This window comes from Mastacembelus armatus, chromosome 21, assembly GCF_900324485.2.
Source record: "Mastacembelus armatus chromosome 21, fMasArm1.2, whole genome shotgun sequence".
NCBI classification, from domain to species: Eukaryota; Metazoa; Chordata; class Actinopteri; order Synbranchiformes; family Mastacembelidae; genus Mastacembelus; species Mastacembelus armatus.
The window spans coordinates 12021985-12036260 of NC_046653.1; the positions used below are offsets into that span (position 1 = coordinate 12021985).

Sequence of the window (14276 nt, forward strand, 5' to 3'; positions counted from 1 at the left end):
CTTCAGGAATGATAAACACCTACACTAAAACAATAAAAATGCAAAAGGCCATAAACAGAATCAAAGATCTTGAATGTAATCCAGTGTTCAATTATAAGAAGAGTTAAAACAGACAAATGAACATTTGAAAAACCGGTTTATTAGAATTATAAAAATACGGCTGATAGATTTTCAAGTATTTGGAAGTGGTCCATAAGAAGGAAAGATTCCATGAAATATTCAGTACATTCATTGTAAAAGTTGGATATGTCCTTAGAGAAAGCATTAATGAGTAGAGCATATTGAGGATGTTCCACAGAGTGAAAATCTTCTTTTCTTTATTTTCCTCCAGTAGGCACAATTACAGTACTTCAAATTAAAAATATACTTCTTTCAATATATTATAATGTTATATATTTAATGGGAAAGTACTTTAAGATGTAAAATCATATTTTGCCAACATTATGGCCAAAAGAATATTATTAGAAATAGAAAGTGCAGTGTTTTCGATTGCTATGGAATAATATTGTCATTGTGAACAGCCCCAAACATAATTAATGTGATTTGGAAAATTAAAGGTAAACATACATGTTGCACATTCTGTAACAAATAAAAAAAGTACATAAGAAAGATATATCAACTTCCATTAATGCAGATATGCATTAGTTATCCTTCATATAGTTAGCCCTCAAGAAGTAATCACAGTTTTAAAAACATTAATGCTTTAACTCTTTGTTTTCACATATATTTTAAAGACATATTTATTATACAGAGATACTTTTTTTCCATTCACAATGAACACAGGCAAGATGGCAAAGAAAAAATGGCAGTCAGCTCTATGCTTGTACTTCTTTAATGGAGTCCCGCTCATCACATTCGTCTTCGCTGTGAAGTGGTACGGTTTCCATGCCAAACTTTCCCATGGCAAAGTTGATGAAGACCTGTGAAGATTGTTTCATGCCAATATGAGAAACACTTTTCTCTGAACTCCTTTATTTTAGCTAATCTGCTGGTCTCTATCCAACTCCCTCTCTTTACTTTGCCTATGGTATCTTCCAATCCCAGAGCCCCAGAAGGGCAGAGTGGTTGAAGAATATCAGCACTGGCTGCATATAAAGCTCATGGATTCACTGCCTAACTCATATTCCATTTATTTTCCCTCAGGCATACCCTCTGTCAGTTTCCCTGTGCCTATTTTAAACATTCTCTATCCAGTCTTTCACTCCCACTCAACTTTCTTCTGTCCCTGCTCCCCCCCCGCCCACTTTCTTCTTCTCTCCTCCCCTGTCCCCTTTCTCTGTCCCTCACTACCATCTACCCACCTCTACAAAACCTCTTCTCAGTTCCCCCTCTCTCTCTGTCTTGTTTCTTTTTCTCACCTCATCCAGTGTGGTCTGGCTCACAGAGAAGTGTTTGATATGCAGAGTGCTCTTGTTGGACTCCAGCTGGTTGAAGATGTCAGCCACCCCTCCTGGAGCCACTGGCACACGGAACTCCACCATAGTGGAGTGCTGGTCCTGTTTGTTGAAATAAAACACAAAAGATGGTTAAATGTTCTGAAATATGCTCTCTGCACAAACAAAATTGATGAATTGATGTTTATACTAACCTGAATGAACATCACGCACATCAAGAATAGAGCATTCCCAGCTTTTTACTATACAATAATACAAATTATATATTTGTATTTTAGGGATGAGCCCAACTAATACCTGGACTACACCAGGTCCTTAAGCAAGGAGTTACTTTCTATTTTTAGTTGAGCACATTAGGCAGTTTTGATAAAGAAAATACTCACGTGGATGCCGAGATATTACTAATTAATATTGTCACATTGAGAGTGTTTCAAATGATGGTGAGTGATTGTTTACATTGAAAAATACAGAGAAAATAACCACAGAACTCTGTAGTTCCTCTGAGCTCGTCAACCTTGTATGTAGTTACAGCAAGCCGCTGCTATTAAAACCCAGTGTACACAGTGTATCCAATGCTAAACAGCTGACAAATTTAGCAACTATCTTATAAACATGTCGGCACATTTAGCAGCTAAAGAGCCAGATATTTCCCTCAGGAGTTGATAAAGACCAAAAGAGAGTGAATATTGCACTCATATTTGTCAGGTGAACAGAAAAATAACTAGACGTTGATACTTATCTTAATCTGTGTCTGCTGGATGTACAAATAGGTGAACCTTTGCAAAAACTTAATCACCTTAATAAGATGATAATATAATATGTCACTGTTGTATTCCAGTTACATTTAGAGCTACAAGTAGCCAAAAAACAAACAAACAAATAATACTAATAATAATCTATTAATACTGCTTTAAGCAGCCAGCTCATGTGAGGTTATATGGGTGGGATGTGAAAATACTGCTAGGTCTGTTTTACACATATTATTAGTCATGATATTAGTCAAGCACATTTTAAGTGAGAGAGAAATATTCCCAACCAGAATTTTAGAAACATATTATTCAAAAATATCATGAGTCAATGCCTCCTAGACTTGTTGGCAAAAAAAGATTCATCCATACACATATTCGACTACTTCCACTAAATATATTGCAGCAGCCCACTGTAATATAGTCTTTTCTCTCTTCTCTGCCAAGTACTCTTGACTACTTTGGACAGCTAGCAAAGCTCACCTTGAGATAAGTGCTGGGGAATTTGCGCTGCATGAAGTCGGTGATTGCCCTTGCGTCACAGGAGGCGTTGGCCAAGTACATTTTCACAGTGAACCCGCTGCCAAACCTGCAAAAAAGAAGATTTTATGAACAAAGCACAGTGTGGTTACATTCCGAAGGGTGGTGGGTTAGGGGGTGAGGGCGTACTCTCTAAAACTGAGCAGTCAGTTGTACACAGGACAATAGAGGTCAGGGAGAACAGGGGACTGTGGAGGCAAGGTCGGCAGAGCAGTAATGGCTGGACTGTAGAATGAGCAGAGGTCACTAACCTGTTCTTAATGTGCTGCAGGGAGCCCAGGCACTGGAACTGACCTTTCACCATGATGGCAAGACGACTGCACAGCGCCTCACACTCCTCCATGCTGAGAAATACAGACAAAGAGAAAAAGATAAAAGGTCATACTAGGACCCATTGAGAATACAGAAATTAACAATGCATGTAGTCATTTAGAAATAAATGCAATTATTCAGCAATTATCCAAATTATTATCTATAGTGTGGCAAAAAGCAATAACTATAATGTGCTAGAATATGCTGAATGGCATCTTATTTTTTTATATGCAAGTAGCCTACAGCGCAATCTCAAACAGTTGGTGTAATATAAGAATTTGGTATCTGAGCCTGTTTATCAAATGTTGATAATGGCTATCTCTGTGCTGGCTAACTGCTAGAGTATGATCAGTTCTGATAAATTTTAACAATACTCTTCTAACCTGTGAGAGGTGAGGACCACAGCACATTTTCCTTTGACTTCCTCAGAGATGATTTTCCATAGTTGACGCTTGGTGTGAGGGTCCATGCCAGAGCTTGGCTCATCCTGTATAGAAACGTGAGGTGAATTTATTTGATTGGCACATTTTCACACATGTTTTATACACAATTCAAAGTACTTAACTTAATGCAAAAGAAAAAACAACAGCCTTCACAACAAGCCTCAGTTTTGAAAGTGCTAAAAAGACAAAGGTTGAAATCAAGAAAGACGAATCACAGGAAACCGGTGTGTGCAGTGTGTTGCAAATAGTGTGCAGAACAAACAGTAATAAAAGGAAAAATCAAGAGCAGTGTGCACAAGCAGTGGTAAACACAAATGCATATTTGCAAAAGTCTTAGAGACAAAGCTAAAGGGAAGACTAAGGGAAGAAATGACAAGAGGAAGAGGAAAAGATTTAAAGGGAGGATCTGTAAATTAGGAAGATACAGGACAAAGAAAAAGTTTCAGGAGAAATGAAGACAGAGAAAAGGTGATGGAGATGGGAGATGACCTGATAGAGACATAGGGCAGATACAAAGCTGAAAGCTATGGGGAAGACGATCCACAGGAAAACCTTAACAGAAGGCAGTCATTTACTGTACGAGATCTTTCAACTCAACTCAATATCTACTTGAAAGACCCTTTCAAAAGAAATAGTTTAATAATTGTCATCGGTTGGAAAGTTGAATGGGTCAGTGGAATTTCTATAGCTGTCATGCAGATATGTCCTCACCAGGAGAAGAATTTGTGGATGCCCAATGAGCGCCAGCGCTGTAGAGAGCTTCCTGCGGGTGCCGCAGCTGTAGCCGTCGGTGACCATGTTTCTGTGGTGTTTTAGCTCAAGCCTCTTCAGTAGGTAGTTCACCACCTTCAAGGAAAAAAACAAAAAAACAACAAAAAAACATAAAGGGACAGAAAGATACACAAGGATGCAGAAAATGTAAATAAACACCATATGAAAAAGGACTACAGTTTCCATGGCACCAATATTACCTAGGACATGTTTAATATTATAAGTGAATTAGCAGTGTGGTTCACATATTAAAGTGAGACCATAATAGTTCCCATAGCTATAAGTGGAATATAGAGGATAATAGTCAATACTGAAGCTACAAAACTGTGAGAGAGAAGTCATCAAGTCAGTGACCTGACAATGATCAAGTCAGTAATTTCAGTTGCTTGCAATATCTAACTACATTATCCACCATATGCTACTGCTCATACCAGCCTAGGAAAGTCATAGCCAAACTCTTGATTATATGGAATTGCATATACATATACATATGCTTCCTATAAATTTAACTTTTTAAGAGGAAAAGGTGTTCCTTTTTCAAAAGCCACATCTGCTCACTCTGAAGTGATAAGACAGTAATCACTTTAAAATGTGAGCTGTCAGTGAAAAATCCGGCATCAGATAAATTATGCATCATACCCTGAGCAACCACTTTGAAACACCTCGTGAGAGCCTTGATATAGCAGTTGATAAATACCACGAAACTGCTTAATCTCTGCAACATAAACGCACCAAAAGCCACCACTGCAGCTGTTATTTTAAAACCAATTGTATGCAAGGCTGACATGCAAAGTTCTGGCCTCAGAAGGATAATGGTTTCTGCTGCAAAGTGCTAATTGATGTAGTAGATGGGCAATGGATTAACAGTCATCTAATGCGCATCAGTGGGTTTAGTGATTCTTGTGCATGGCTGCAAGAACATCAATGAATGAGAGACAATTTCACAGACCAGTATGCTGGTTTCATGATTATGAGGATGAAGTCAAAGCTCCACCTGTGGCTCAAGCAGATTTAAACAATGCCTGACCTTTACAGGAAGTTTATTACCCATGCCTTTAATCCATCAACTGGAGGTCCGCTCTCTAAAGGAAAAGTCCAATATTCCACAGCAAACAATTCAGGAGCTGGAATAGGTGGATTTATGGAAAGCTTTTTTTTCTGAGAGCACACAGTGAACGCCCCCTTTTATAAGCTACTTGATATTCATATTCATTTCTGTTATTGCCTCCTCCAATTCTGTCCATTACAGTGGCACAGAAAGTAACTCAGGCATCTAGCTGTCCCATTCCCATGCATATTTAATTCTGTTTGTACAACAATGATGACTTCACTCTATCTAAACTCCATCCACTCCTGTGGCTGCATCTTTAAAGAACAAGAACTGACACAGCATAATCTATTCAGCACCTATAGGTTTATCCTGTGTGTTAAACCACACCGAAAGCAGCACTGGAACATCCTCACTGGCCCATAATCCTATCAGGATCAGTTCTTAGCTAATAATCACATGAAATAATATGCTGTAAATACCAGTTCATTTTCAACTAGCTTTAGGTGATTTCCCATAGGTAATCTTTAGCCTGTTTCCCATCAGCTGTTTGGAAACCAGATCAATGTGATAGATAGCTTAGTTCCCAAGATTCTTTGCTTTTTCTCTGTAAGAGGATTTGTCTTTGGTGTTGCCTGAGTCTGAGTTCACTGATCCAGACTGTGAGAACATTGTGTAGCACATTACATACTTAAGATAAATGCACAGCATTAGCAGATACATTTGAATGATTAGTACAGGCAACATGGCATATTCCTGACTGACTCAGATCAAAATGTGTTTTTTTATATTCCATACATGCCCCCTTCTATCACCTTTGATGTAACAGCTCATTAAGCCTGACAAAACCATGTCAATGCGAAATGACCCCATTAGGGCTTGTCTCATTATCCACAGCTGGGGGACTGTCAGTGGGATACAACATAAGAGGAAGTCTCTATATAACCTCATCTTTGTGATTAAGCCCAACCCTGATGCTATGGCCATTATCACCATTGTTGACAACTCCCTGACCAGAGAAAAGGCGCTGTAACAATAGCAATGACAACAATTAGAACCAGGCAGATCCATCTGTGTGCACCACTGACTGCATAAGTGTGTGGGCGTCTGTGTGCATGACTGTTAATGTGTGATGTGTGTGTGTCCGTGTGTGTAATTCTCTTGCTAACATGACTGAGATTGTCAAAGAAAATCAGTGTTTTTGTGCTTTGAGTTTGTGCTTCTGCATCCTAAGATGGAAATGGATTAGCATGAGGGACACAGATAAATATTTTTCTGCATACAAGGTAGATTTACCATGATGTTTTCTACAAATTTTTCCACACCTCACAGCTGATTCTTTTCTCTTTCTTTTTGAAAAATTATCAGCACGGAGAATCAGAAAATCACACCATTTGTTGATTGGTTGCTATGTAGATTCCTCTCATGTCAGCAGCAAGAAAAGAAAGACAAGTACACTCACCACAGAAGCAAGATTGATTAGTTCTCAGAAAGATAAATGGGAAGAATGGGCCAAAAGTGACATGTCAAATGAGATTCTGTCAACATCAAAGTATCGTTTAAATGTAAATTTGTCTGCACTAAAGCATATAGCATCAGCTTAATTCTGAAGTTGGGAATGCAAAAGCTGTCAACAAAAGCTTTTCCATTTTCCTTCAGATAGTATAGCTCTTAGCACACAACACATCACGGTCTCCAATTTAGTATGCATGGAAACATCAACATTTACTAGTCCTGGGGTGGGAGTGCACCTTTGAATTTATATTAGACCCTGTATCTTTTTGTGGACACTTTGCTACTGGAAGCTTTGAAAAACAGATTCTGCAGCTATTCCTTACCCCAGCTATCTCCCTCTTTGAGATGCCTCGAATGCGACCGTAGAAGTACAAGTGCTCTTCTCCAGTGAGCAGATTGTCCAGTGCATCCTCCTGGGGACAGTAGCCAATGTTAATTCCCTCGTTGCGGCACTCCATGATGTCTACCAACCGCCTGGGGGGAAAAAAAAAACACAAAGAAAGACAAATTCTCATAAATGGCATCGACCACATAGTGTAGGGCAGATGGGCATGAAAGTTGATTCTGTAGACCTGCTGTCTGTCATGTGCTGCATTGGGAATACACCATACAGCTTAACAGTAAGGAATTAGGAGCCAGGGTCATGAGTGCAGTGGTGCTTTCTATTTTTATAGATGTGCTTCAAATTCAGGTAGAAGATACAGATGCAGTCCCACACCATTTACATTCAAATTCTGGCTAATGCAAAGCAATAACATCCCTCATTTGTGGTAATTTGTGATAGAGATGTGATTGGATATTGTGATGTGATTGGAAATATTAATTTCTGGGACAAATTGTGGGTTTTGTTTTCTCACAAAATGTTGATGTTATGTATGCACATAAGGGAAAAATTGTACAACTGTTCAATCGAAGATACAGATGCAGTCCCACCATATTCAAATTTTGGCTAATGAAAAGCAATAACATCCCTCATTTGTGGTTATTTGTGTTATGCAAATTTAATGTAGCTCTGATTTATTACAACAGTGCAGCTTGAGAAATAAAACAGAAATATCCTTCAGTAGGTTTGCTTTATGTTTTCCTCTATAGTGATTCTCACAAATCACTTTTAGTTAGCAGGAAATTGTCAGTGTTTCTTCAGTCTATAACATATTTTAAATTAGCAATAATTCCATGAAGAAAAACAAAAGATAAAAACTTTGTCAATGTTAAATGTACAGCTTACCCATCACTGTCTCTGATCTGTGCTGTGCCATCAGTGGGGCTAACATCCCCAGTCAACATCTTGAAGGTGGTAGTTTTTCCTGCTCCGTTGACACCCAGAAGTCCAAAGCACTGTAAACAATCACTCATTTATTAGTAAGCCTGAAGCAGTCTGACCGCTGTACAGCTTTTTTAAAGATTAGACACGTCAATATTCATCTACAGATGGATAAAAACAAAGAAGCACTTAGTGAGTATTGCTCTAAAACCAGTCATCATGCAGAGAGATGTGATTATAAGCAATACTGAGCCTCAAACTATATATTTTATTCCTGGCATAACAGCTGCATTTTGTAGCCAGTACTGCAGAGGCACAGCAGAACCAAACACAATTTTACTGACAATAAAAGCACAAATGCTTGCTGATTTATCCAATTTCTGACGGATAAATGAAGATAACAGTACAATATGGATGTTCAGTCTTAAAAACTAGTCTGAAATTAGTTAGAGTATAGGCTGTGGAAGAAAACAAAAATGAAACATTAAATCTATTACATATGAATGACCGACCGTTAAAGGATGAATGCAAAGGTTCTGTGTCATATTTTAGCCTACTTGCATATTTTTTTTAGGTCTACATTTAAATATACACTTGCTAAGTTTGTTATAGCAGCCAATAATGCATCAAAATTGTCAGCCCAAAGTGTGGACTGAGTTTCAAAACACTAACTAATTATTAATTTATGTTAATTAGCCAGTGCCTATCGACAACTGCAGTTATGCCATTGTCGCAATAATAGCTATTAATCATACATGCCCCCATTATTATTATATAATATCTTCATTTCATTCATATCTCATAGGCCTAGTATGGATAAAGCATTAGGCTTACCTCTCCTGCAGGGATCCCCACAGAAAGACCCTTCACAGCGCAGACCTTCCTTTTGAGGTGCTGATAGACCTTACTGAGCTGGTTGACCTGCAGTATGTCTGAAGTGGCTGCTCCACTGGAGACCCGCACGTGCTCAGCCACCACATCCTTATCTTCATTCTCACACAGCACCTGGGGAACTGTTTTTCTGCCCCAGATCAGATGCCTGCAAAAGGGGAAGTAATCTTTTAAATATCTATTAGGTGCTGGAATTTTATGTGTGTAACTAGTAGACAAAGAAATTAATGAAGAAAGTGACTCATTAGATCTGTGAGATTGATTTTTTTTTTTTTACTGAAGTGGTTCAAGTTTCTGACATCTTTAATTTTGGTATTTAAACATATATAACTCTGGTACTTGTCAATTTCAAATTTTTAAATCTTTGTTCAATTTATTATTTATTGATTTTTAATTACTTAAAGTGGTTCTAAGGAAAAGTCAACTACTGATTTGTGTCACATCAGCATTTCACATTTTTCATATATGTGGTATATTCTTTAATTATAAAACTGGTTTTGTTCATGCCACTGCAATACCATCTTACCTGACTTTGCGCATCAGAAATTTGTTGAGCAGGAGGCGCAGGATGAAGAAGACCAGACCTTGGATGAACAAGGAGATGAGCATCCAGCCCAGAGCATCTGTGGTGAATGGGTTCTGATAGGCGTCAATGCCATAGCCACTGAGAATCTGGACCTCTATGTTTGTCCGAGCCAGGTGTATCAGCCCGTTCCCAAAGTTGAACTGGGGGAAGATTAGGAAGGTGTGGCTCAGCTTATTGAAGATGTCCTTGACGAACTGCAGGAGGAAAGGACAGACCAGAAAACATTGAAAAAGGTGAGGTGGGGGTAGCGTCTATAGGAGTGAAAAAAGTGAGGATATAAAACAGTCTAAGGTGACCTGAGAGCTCATCCTCAATTGAAATCTTCACTTTCCTGTTATTGGATATGTGAGGTGTGTTTGGCCTTCTAACTGCTTTGCAAGTGACTATCACCACAGTTACAGAGACTGAGGTTTCATTCAACAATTAGTGAACAGTGACACATATAAGTGTGCATTTAAATGTTTAATAGCTATTTAGCTGTTAAGCTGCTTGATGTCAGGCAGTCTATGCTGACCTCAGGGTTGCGAAGGGTTGAAATTTGTCCCAGAAAGTAGAGGATGGAGGTGGATATGATTGTGTTGATGGAGATGAAGAGGTTGATGCAGACATAGGTGATGAAAGCCATTTCTGGATCCTTGAAGAGACCTGATAGCAAATACATCCATGGGAAGGTGGCAAACCTGAGGAGTTGACAAAGACAGGATACTTTAAATACAGCATCAAGTAAAAATAACTACACACACACACACACACACACACACACACACACACACACACACACACACACACACACATCTTTAAATAGCCTTGCTGTGATCTGGCTAGGTTGATTTCAAAGCACACACCAAATTAATATTGAACATTTCTACAGTCCTTCTCACAAATGTACCTTCTAAAGTGAAACAATCTTGCTTTTTTTTTTTTTTTTATTGAAGTGGTTTTGGCCTTTAATAGACTAAACAGAGCAACCGTGGGTCTGATGAAAACAGGCAACAAGGAGAACAGAAAAGGGAAGGAGAAAAAATACCACACCATGAGAAGGGTAAACATTCAGTCATGATGCCAAAAGAGAGGAAGATAAATTACTGCTGTCTTTATTCCCCTGGTGGCAGAACATCCTTTGCCTTTTTTTTTTGTTCTCTCTTTTCTCTCACATAATCTGCTTGTTCATTTGATTGGGGTGTCTGGGTCAGCAAGACAGAGGAAAAGATGGAGGAAGAAAGAGATGAAAAAGTGAGTTGGGAAAAGATAGAAAAAGACACAAACAGATAGAGCCAGACAGAGACAAAGCATCTGCGTGCTATGCCCAAAAAAAGGTGCTTGGTAGGCAGACTGTGGGTGCCAAGCCATGACAAGGAACAGAAGTAAGAAGGCTGCAGATCAGGCCAGGTGGGTGCTGGCTGACAGATGGAGCGCTGTGATTACTCATTGCTTGGGAGGGAGACATCTGTCTGATAAATGAGAAGCCGAGTGTTGACTTGGCCTCCTAAGATCTAGGGCTCAGGACAAGCCCTGAGAAAGCATCAGCAAACCCAGGGGAGCTAAACCTCAGCTACAGCTGGAGAACGATGTAAATAATCCCAGTAATCTAGACGCGAGAAACGTGGCTCATCATTGGTTTGACACCTTTCCCAAATCTATTCTGTTAAACTGATTTTAAAACCTTGGTCTTTTGAGATTATAGCTAGCCTCTGGGTCACACCAAGTCATATTGCTATTGCCATAAGCCCTGTTGAGTTTTGATCCACCCTCCACTCCCCTTCTCTCTAGCTTCTTCGGCTTTAATGGGATAAAAAATGTTGGCAGTGATTTTTCTAGCAGCCTTTCTGTCCTACCACCATCTGTCTTTGCAAGAAATTCTAAAAAATTGAGCTGTGTTTGTGTTTGAACAACAGCAGCCTCCGTATGCTCCACGCTGTAAGACTGACTGACTGAACAAAGGACTGGCAGAATCTTTGCAAGAAGCACATGGTCAGTTCCATTGCAGCCAGATTATTGACTCAACTGGTCCAGAACATTTCACTGTTCGGATGTTTTGGGTGCACGTTGACGACATGTTGAGTTGGTTCAGGCTGATTTTTTTTCTTACTAGGTGAGACCTACTGTACTTTCCATGATTTTGTTGTGAGGTTTATTAGTGATTAGTTTTAAAACTAACTACAGTGGTAGAAGACCTGGCAAAACGGCTTATTTTTTATCTGTGTTACCTCATTGTGAGATCTTAAAAACTGCTTTAGTAAGCACAGCATTATCATAACTTAGCTGCCAAGTAATAAAATGCATTTCTCCTTTCACAACAGATTGAACAGCTAGTGTAGTGGCTTTGTCTCTGAATGATTTATTTACATTTTTTTTAGCCTTGTGATTGTCTGACTCACAAATTACTTTTGAAATTACAATGTCATAAACAGCACAAGCCAAAAAGACCAACAAGACGGAAATCGCCTGGCAGATTTAATAAGCCAACCTCCTCCTAAATTACCCACCCAAAGAGCAGCAGAAGGAGCGCGACGGCAGCCAAATTCTGCCGATCAGTGAATGCTGGAATCTGGAAGGCTGCGACCACACTGACAGTCAAAGTCACGGGGATCATGTAGAGGGCCTGTGGAAAAAGATGAAACATCGACGCAACACAAACTGAATAAAAGGTTCCTAAATGTTTTTAAATCAATCTTTTAAAAAACGTTCTCGCTATCAGTCTGTTTATCCTCTGAAACAACATAATGAGCAGCCAATGCATTTCAGGTAAGGACATATATTTACCATGCTTGTTTGTGCTTTTTTTTTTTTTTTTTAAACATAATTTTAACACAGCTCAAATACATTAAAAAAATTATTGAGGTGTTCATCGTTTGGGTCCCTTATTAGGCAAATAGAAGATGTTACCATGTCGTAGAAGAAGTTCACAATCCAGTAGAAGGGCTCGCTGATGCCGGCGATGTGCTGGAGTCTCTTGGATCCACTGTGGTGCTCGTTGACCACATAGATGGCGAAACTGGCTGTCGTGACTGAATAACCCGTCAACACACACAAAGCTGCAAGAATCTGGATCATTCCCTGAACACTGTGAGGGAAAAAAATCAGATCATTCAGATGACGATGATGTTGTGCTGATGTCGTTGATTTATTTAGTACATTTTCTTCACCTCTGACTCTGTTAAAGAATTCTATACTGCGCTTTGCTGATACAGCACTTGCTTCTGTACTTCCTGAAGACATGGATATAATGCTACAGCTGCTACAGGTTTAAATCCAAGGACAACAAAATGTGCAAATGAATCAATATACTCTGGTGTGCTGAGTCACTTTGAATGAGCAACCTGGTGCAATTATTTTCAGGAAACAATGGCCCATTTTAAAGCCCTCCTAAAAACTCATCATATGATTGCCTGCTGGGAACTGACTCATTTGAACTATTGAAGTGGCTCACAAAAAATGAATTCCATTAATAACAAACAGCTCTGGTAAAAGAGATGCTGTGTGCTTCGTTTCTAACAAGGAACAGAAAAAGAAACAGGTGGCTTCATGTCGAGAACAACTGCACACTGCTATTGCTGTATGGTAAGTATGCACAGTGGCACTGCTGTGAGGCCGCAGAGCATATTGTCCAGACTAGACCCTGGACCAGTTGAAGCGTGGAGCCTTCACTTACTCTTAGACTCAGTACACCCAATCAGACATTCTGGATGGTGCTACCTGTTCATCTCCATATGCTATCCTTGCCTACCCATGGCATGCATGGCACTGCAGTGCTTTAATCTCACACCTTACCCAGGGTACAAAACCAAACACATTAAGCTGCTTAAGGCTGTAAATGAAGATGAGGTTGAAGCTGGCAGAGTGACCGAGTGGGAAGGGGAGTAAATAGCACAGAGGGACATGTGGTGGGCATTTTAGGGCAGCACTAACTACAGAGGATAGCCAGCAGCGGCAGTCACTGAACAGGCCTGTTATCTGTATAACCAAGATAGCCTTTTTCCCAAGAGTAGAGCTCCCACACTGTGAGAATCAAGACATTTGGAGTAATAAGCCTGCTGTATCTTTAACACAGCTAAGACCAAATCAATACATCAAGCTAGAAAGCAGAATATTACCCTGAAAATGGTTGGTGTAAATTGTGCACTTGCAGCTCCTGCAGTACCTTAGTAAGCTGGCAGTGAATGAATGCAATGCAGAAACTGTAAGTCTGTCAACACTGAAATGGCCAGTGAGATAGTTAGTGGTAACAAGGCTCTGGAGAGGACAGACCTTCATGAGGACACGGTTTAGCTCAGTCCTCTCAGGGAATGATTTATTTGCTCTGATCTGCTGAAACACACATGTTTGCATAAATACGTCCAAGCACATGCAGACAAGCACTCATTCTACACTCTGGGTCTCTAAAGCCAAATGTGGAGTATTTTAAATAAACTCAATTTGGGAAGTGGGGTAGAATCAATCCACCTCTGTGCCACCTTCAGGGTAAACACTCATTATATTGGGACTCTGATCAATAGTGCAAGCTCAGGGAAATCCATTTGGAAAATCAAATATGGGTAAATACTGCTGTCATGTACCTCCCTGCCCCTAGTCCACCCTGACTTGGATGTCCTGAATTGAAAAGGAGGACGCTTCCATAATGTATTTTGTACTAAGCCAAACAACAGCCAGCTATGTTCATCATGACATGACTAACTTTTGAATATTTTCACCAATCTGCTTTCTTGTGTGAGACACAGACATTGATATAGTAACATACTGACAGTTATTATAGCAAAAGAAGGAAT

At 39.5% G+C, this 14276-nt stretch overlaps 1 protein-coding gene across 1 annotated transcript in view; it reads right to left on the minus strand.

Moving 5' to 3' along the window:
* Window positions 1-119: 119 nt before the first annotated feature.
* abca12 (ATP-binding cassette, sub-family A (ABC1), member 12) overlaps window positions 120-14276 on the minus strand; it is a 60292-nt gene continuing 46135 nt past the window's right edge. The window contains exons 59-71 of the mRNA XM_026294678.1: window positions 12397-12574; window positions 11997-12112; window positions 10025-10190; window positions 9451-9704; window positions 8868-9072; window positions 7998-8107; window positions 7093-7243; window positions 4147-4281; window positions 3376-3479; window positions 2932-3024; window positions 2624-2729; window positions 1359-1496; window positions 120-920 (exon numbers count right to left, since the gene is read on the minus strand). Coding sequence (XP_026150463.1) covers window positions 816-920; window positions 1359-1496; window positions 2624-2729; window positions 2932-3024; window positions 3376-3479; window positions 4147-4281; window positions 7093-7243; window positions 7998-8107; window positions 8868-9072; window positions 9451-9704; window positions 10025-10190; window positions 11997-12112; window positions 12397-12574 — 1861 coding nt within the window. The 3' untranslated portion in view covers window positions 120-815. The remainder of the gene's footprint in view (window positions 921-1358; window positions 1497-2623; window positions 2730-2931; window positions 3025-3375; window positions 3480-4146; window positions 4282-7092; window positions 7244-7997; window positions 8108-8867; window positions 9073-9450; window positions 9705-10024; window positions 10191-11996; window positions 12113-12396; window positions 12575-14276) is intronic.